This window comes from Adiantum capillus-veneris, chromosome 16 (assembly GCF_014529385.1).
Source record: "Adiantum capillus-veneris isolate H3 chromosome 16, ASM1452938v2, whole genome shotgun sequence".
NCBI classification, from domain to species: Eukaryota; Viridiplantae; Streptophyta; class Polypodiopsida; order Polypodiales; family Pteridaceae; genus Adiantum; species Adiantum capillus-veneris.
This window is the reverse complement of record NC_140946.1, coordinates 35,178,383-35,185,126: the sequence shown is the minus strand read 5'-3', so window position 1 is coordinate 35,185,126 and position 6,744 is coordinate 35,178,383. Positions and strand designations below refer to the sequence as shown.

General features: G+C 41.7%; 1 protein-coding gene across 1 annotated transcript; it reads right to left on the bottom strand.

Moving 5' to 3' along the window:
- Positions 1-4,867: 4,867 nt before the first annotated feature.
- LOC147438852 (putative E3 ubiquitin-protein ligase ATL44) lies at positions 4,868-5,431 on the bottom strand. Its single transcript, XM_086483934.1, has one exon. It carries the CDS (start codon positions 5,429-5,431, stop codon positions 4,868-4,870), a length of 564 nt encoding a protein of 187 aa, XP_086340060.1.
- Positions 5,432-6,744: the final 1,313 nt, after the last annotated feature.

The following is a 6,744-nucleotide window of genomic DNA, read 5'->3' as shown; positions in this document are numbered from 1 at the left end:
ACAAGAGAAATTGCTTGCAAAACCAGCAAAGTTTGTAGCCACACAAGCATACGTAATCCTCACTCCTACGAGACTGTGTACAAGGACACAAGTTGTGTCAACTACCAAAGTGGAAGTCAACTCAACCACTAAACTCCCGGGGAGGTCGCCTATAAAAATGTAACCTATCACGTGAGTTCAACAGAAGGGTATTTAAAGTTCTTGAAACTTACAGAAATATATATACAGAAGGGCATTATTTTTTCAAATTTGAAAAAAACTTACATATTTTAAAAGAAAATGGTACATTATATTCTTAACAAAATTCACAGATAAGGGGTTTTACAAACATGTCTTGAACGCACGTGATATGGTAGTTTTACACATAGTGAACCCCCCAAGACTAAACTATTAGAGAGTAAACTGAGAATACGTGCAAACCATCGTTAGAATCTGAGAAAAATCCGATAGAGTTTTCTCTAAAAACTGAAAAAACTAAAGTGTAGTCTCTACCATAAACCATAACACTACTCAATGCCAATGAGTAGAAATGTCAAAATGGCTCCACATTTTCACATACAATCGGTACTACGTACATCAATGGAGTGACCGCACATAAGCAAGCGCCAAAGAGTTGCAATCCAAAAACTTGATCAATGCAAAAACAATGCTCTCAAGAAAGCTTACCGGCACTTGAAAGTGCTTGCCAAAATGCATGTACAATGGGCATCAACCATCTGCCATAACCATATGCAAATTGATCCGCAAAATCAATTTGCATTCTACAAAGAGAAAAACGAATTTGAAAACAGTGCTGTTGTGCACACAGTTTTTAGGGCAACACCTCACTTACACACAATCTTCCACACTCCTTTCTGAGCTTCCACGAGACCATACATCACTCTCAACTAACCTCACAAGCTCCCATTGCATTCTCACAAAGCTTCCAAGCTTTCTTGATATGTCCATCGTCGAGAGTGAGCGAGCTATCGCATCGAAGCTCTCAAATCCGTTGTGCTCTCCGCAATCACCATGCGCTCTGATACCAATTGTGAATGCGTGAATGTTGTGTGTGTGTGTGTGTGTGTGTGTGTGTGTGTGTGTGTGTGTGTGTGTGTGTGTGTGTGTGTGTGTGTGTGTGTGTGTGTGTGTGTGTGTGTGGAGAGAGTGAAAAGGAAAGAGAGACAGAGTACACAGAATGTGGGTGGAGCAGCTCGACACTATGTGTGAGAGAGAGCCCCTTATTCTTCTATCTAGTACAGAATAAGGTGTATACAAGTAATGGGCGATCGGACGTCTCTGACATGTCCGACAAAGGTAAGAGGCACACCGCCTTTACCCCAACACTAGCACCTCTTGTTCTTTGAGTTTCTTGATCTTGAATCCACTTAAGAACTAATCCTACATATGTTTCTCTGATGGTGGCTTTTTGGTGAACTCTTAAATCTTCTCTACATAGCTCCCGAATGATTGAAATCTTTCCTTGTCGAATCTTATCCAACTCATTAAGGATACCCTTATTCCCTAGATTCTTACTCTACTTGAGTAAGAAGACCTTCTTCAGCTTGCTGTATGTCTTGAGCTTACATGCTAGATAGTGGTAGTACCATTTATGTGTCACATCCTTCAGAGTTTTTGGAAAGTATTCTATCCAACCATCTTATCTATGTCCTTCAGAATGAACATATTGCTCAAAGTCTTTGATGTGGACATCCGGATCATATCTTCAACCTCCTTGGAAAGTGGGGAATGCAATCTTTAGATCGCTAGACCTCTTGCTATGTATGGATTTGACATGATGATCTGATTCCCTTTCCTAGTGTTTGGGATAATCATTGTGATCTAGTTTTCTCTCCCAATGCTTGTGCTCGTAATGCTGGTCAGTGGGCTGCCTCCTAACCATCATTCTTTGTGATTGTATCGGCCTCTTTTCCTCAACTAGGCTTTGTTTGCAAATTTGATTGTCTACGTTTGCATCTTTCTACATCACTAGTGTTAGTATTGATTTTGGATTTCCCTTTCACTAAATGACGAACCATTTGACTGAAAGAACTCCATCTCTGTCTAAATATCATCTCTCGATATGGGCTGAGTGTTCAAAGGTTTGCCTTTCCTCACCACCTATTATACCTAGATTACCTTTGATTTCTTTGCCCTGACAGTGTAACTACTCATCATCGTACCCTTGTTCTGATTCCTCTAACAATGTACTGATGTGATCCTCAATTTTGGTAAAAGTTGTGGCAGCTCTTTGTCTTCATGTTGAGCACCATATAGGCATTGTGAGTGATTGATTGGCTCTGAGTATTAAATGGGGGATTGGTTCATATCAAGAGCTTAAGCTCTGAGTATTAAATGGGGGATTGGTTCATATCAAGAGCTTAAGCTCGCCCCTATGATCACCAAAATTGGAAGAATGAGTTGAATTGATATCGTTTATTAGCAGCTATTCCAGAGCTAGACTGAAAGTAAATGACCAGGTTTAGAGTTGAGAGATTCTAAATGGGGGATCAGTTCATGTTAAGAGCTTAAGCTCACCATCGTGATCACCAAAATGGAATGAGCTGGATCGCTTATTAGGAGTTATTCCAAAGTTAGACTCAAAGTAAATGACTAGGTTTAGAATTCAAATCTCCATTTGATAGATTCAAATTTCATACGACTACATGATGGATTCAGACTTTATATGAAAAACTGATCTGAACTCAAATAGAATTCAAATTATGAGACAGTTGGGATTGCATTCAGATTCAAAATATGATTAAGATTGCAAAGTGGTTCAAACCCAAATTCTGGAATGGTGAACTGGAAATTATAGTGATACAAGGACTAGCATTGCATGCTCCTAGGTTCTATGAGATACAATGAAACAAGAGTCTATAAATTAGGAGCACTGAGTGATCCTAAGTTCTATGAGATACAAGGAAAAAAGAGTCTATAAGTCAAGAGTTAGATTCTATAAGTTAAGAGTCTAGAGTCCTTAGAGTGAAGAGTTCCCAAATGGGATAAGTGGATCCTATTTATAGATATCTACACTACAATTTTTCTGGTTGCATAGTTGTACAGGATTGGATAAGTCCACTAGATAACTCGAACAACATCCAGGTAGACTCCTGTGCAAGGCATGCCTAAGGGTTGGTTCCCACCTTCTACAAGTAGTCAATGCTAACCATTTAGTATCATTTGTACTTCTTAAGAGAGAACTTAATTTCAGGTTTTCAGCCAATCATGTTGAGAACCTTCGACCGATGTATCATTGAATGTGAATCTGAATCCAAATCAATTGTATCCAACTATAATGTGAACTACACTATGAGTTGTCTCTTATTCGGTGTTTCTATGATCTGATCTAATCTATTCATTTTGGTCCATTCATTGGTCTGAAGTCTCATTTATTTTTTTCTAACCAGTGCTTTGTGTGAATTCTATGTCGTCTGATCCTCTAGCGTCTAAAGTCTAAACTAGTAATCAAACTCGATCACTCACCTCGTACTCAAATTCCCTGTCCTATCATTGTGAGCCCAACTCTGGAATAATTGTCAAGCTCTAGCTCATTCCAAATGACTCTCACCTTTTCTAGAAGTATTGTTTATCTAATACTGTTTTGGTAGGTTGATTCTAAGGGTCTAAGGCTATGAGACTCGACTTTCTATTTGAAAAAAGGCTAGGCCATATGTGATACTTTGCACCAAATAGTATCCTTGTATCTCACTACACCCATAATGTTTGATAGTGTTGTAATACTTTGCATGGAAGGGCTCTCTCTCTCTCTCTCTCTCTCTCTCTCTCTCTCTCTCTCTCTCTCTCTCTCTCTCTCTCTCTCTCTCTCTCTCTCTCTCTCTCTCTCTCTCTCTCTCTCTCTCTCTCTCTCTCTCTCCACACACACACACACGTAACACACATAGCCCTCCAAGACATGTTGCACACTTGTAACCAGAATGGGATTGTCTCTTGATATTGTGTTCTTTTTTCTAAGTGTGAAAATGAATGTATTACGAAAGTGGTTTTACAAAAAGGCAAAAGGCCATGCCGAGTAGGCCACTTGCAAGAAGTGAAATGCAGTAATTTAAGGATGTTCAAACTCAAAGGAGGAGACTTCAGCCATTATGTGTAAGTGTTGAGCGTCAAACCCACAACCAGCTTTGGTTCATTAGTTAACTAAGCTACACTTGTTCAATGGCGTGTTGAGCGTCAAATCCACAACCAGCTTTGGTTCATTAGTTAATCAAGCTACACTTGTTCAATGGCGTGTTGAGCATCAAACCCACAACCAGCTTTGGCTCATTAGTCAACTAAGCTACACTTGTTCAAAAAGCCACTTTGGTGTAGGGAATGGTCATGCAATGACCATTCCCTGAAATAACGGGCGACCACATGGCAACTGACGAAGGCCGGGAACCATGGTGGGAGCACGTTTTCTAGGGAATGGTCATTGCACGACTATTCCTGCCCGTCAAAGGTTGTGGACAACCTTCACAGGCAGGTTGCTGCACGCCATTACATCATAAATCTCGAGCGCTACTATTGGTTGAAATTCCAAGTGTTGGCGTGGCTTATGTTGGTTCACTAGGCAAGTAAAATTTTCCTATTGCTGACGTGGCCTTAATTTGTTGGCTGTCAGCATGGATTTCGTTGCAAAAGGGTGAGCAAATGGACGGCTCAGGGAGCTCGCCACCCTCCCCATGACCTTGACGGTCCGACTAGTCTCTTTTTGCACCGGTGGTTGTAACCCTTGTTGGAATGTTATATAGCAAAGTTGAGAAGACAAAGAAAGAGAGGACAGCTTTCCCATGCTAATTTGGAGGATCCTTTTGAATAATGGTCGTGAGGTGTTTTTTGCACTCGGAAAGGAAGAAGCATGCCAATGTGTCATTTTCATACATCATTATTAAGGGGCTGCTGGGGTTTCAACTAAAGAGAGCACAACCTGTTCGGCTGGGGCGGAAGGTGCGTACGTCCATTGAGATGCGGAGATGGCCTTGACGAGATTGCGGCAGATAGGGCAGCTAGCGGAGGGGGAATCCGCGCAGAGCTGAGCGCCGAACCAGCCATCGATGCAGTGGGCGTGGAAGGTATGCGAGCAGTCGGGCAGGAGACGCACGCGCTGCCCATGTTGCAGCTCTTCCAGGCAGACGATGCAAACTGCGGCAGCGGGCGGGGCCGATTCTACGTCTGCGCCTTCAGTACCATCTGCATGCACCTTGAAGATAGAAGAGGGCAGCGCGGCCTCAATCTCCTGTGCTGACGGCGGGCGCCTTGCACAATTAGCCGAGGAGGACTGGATCGCGTCTAAGAGGGATGCTTGCGTCCAGTACCTGGACCCATTCCCACCTCGTCTCCGCCTCAGGCATTGAATGATCCAAAGGGCGCCATTCAGAGCCAAGGCGCCAGCCAGCAACACGGCCACGCCAACTATGGTTTGCAACAGAAATCGTAATATCAATTTATCCATTTCTAGTACGTTTTGCAGTTTGCTTTTTCACACTCATATCGGCAAACTTACGCCGGTCGGCCCCTGCCTCCGACAACCTAGCTTGCTTAAAGCCGGGTCCCACTACCCATCAAAGAGATTAGTGGTTTCCAATGCTAGAAAAAAACCGGGGTACAATGTATTTATCCGGCTAAAATCATAAAATCCCGGTTAGATTTTGAGCTTGCCTTGAAGAAAACCGGCAAATTTACACAAATTTTAGTGTAAATACCGGCAAAAGCTTCAAATTTTGACCTAAAAATCGGCAAAATTTCAAGTTTGCCCTTATTTTCTTCGGTTGGGAAAAATGTATTTTTCTAGCCCTGGTGGTTTCAATGGAAAACTTTGAAAGTTGGTCACACCGTGGAAATTTCAATTTAAGAAGATTAGGCTGAATTACATGTACAAAATTCAATACCCTCTTCTTCCCAAGAATTTGGGCACGCAAACGAATGGAGATTCTCCTCGCACTTCCAATGGCTCTATCAAAGGGTCTTGCAAGTCACACACTACCACCTGTAGTGAGTACCTTCCGCGACGACTGTTGCAAGCATGGCCAACATCATTGTGTTGAGCATGCTAATACACTATAAAACCTACCTTTGCAAGTGCCTCTTGCTCAAAGACCTAGCTTCACACCATCATGATGGTGCAAGACAACAACATGATACCGTCAAGTGTGTTTTATCTACACATTGTGTTGTGTCCATTAGTTTTTTATAAGCTAGATGTTACCTCCTGTTATTGTGTTGTGAACGAAAGGCAACGGACTGGAGCAGCTCTCATTCTTCCTCTCAATTCCATGCTCAATTTTGGGTTTGTTTTCGGAACTAGATTTCTATACTCTAATATGGATTTGTCCTCTCGGGTTATGGAGCCCCGAGAGAGAGAGAGAGAGAGAGAGAGAGAGAGAGAGAGAGAGAGAGAGAGAGAGAGAGAGATGCCTCAAACAAGAGGATAGCAAATTTATGATGAAGCTCACATTGAGTTGCAGAATTTGGTTGACACAACAATGGTGATCGCTCCTCTTCCAACAAATAATTTTGGCAGGGTAGCCTGTGTTTTGTGTAAGATAAATTCATAACAAAGTAAGATTTCTATATTACATGAAAGTAGAGAAACACTGCAACTTAGACAATGGAAAGAATTTAAAGAATTGATTACCAACTTGATACAATGTGATGGCATTTTTTATCATGCACTTGTTGTAGATATTAGGGAGAATAAAATGGAGAACCATTCATGGCATTGACATAATAATCAACAAGTAATTGCACAATAGAGATCAAAGTAGA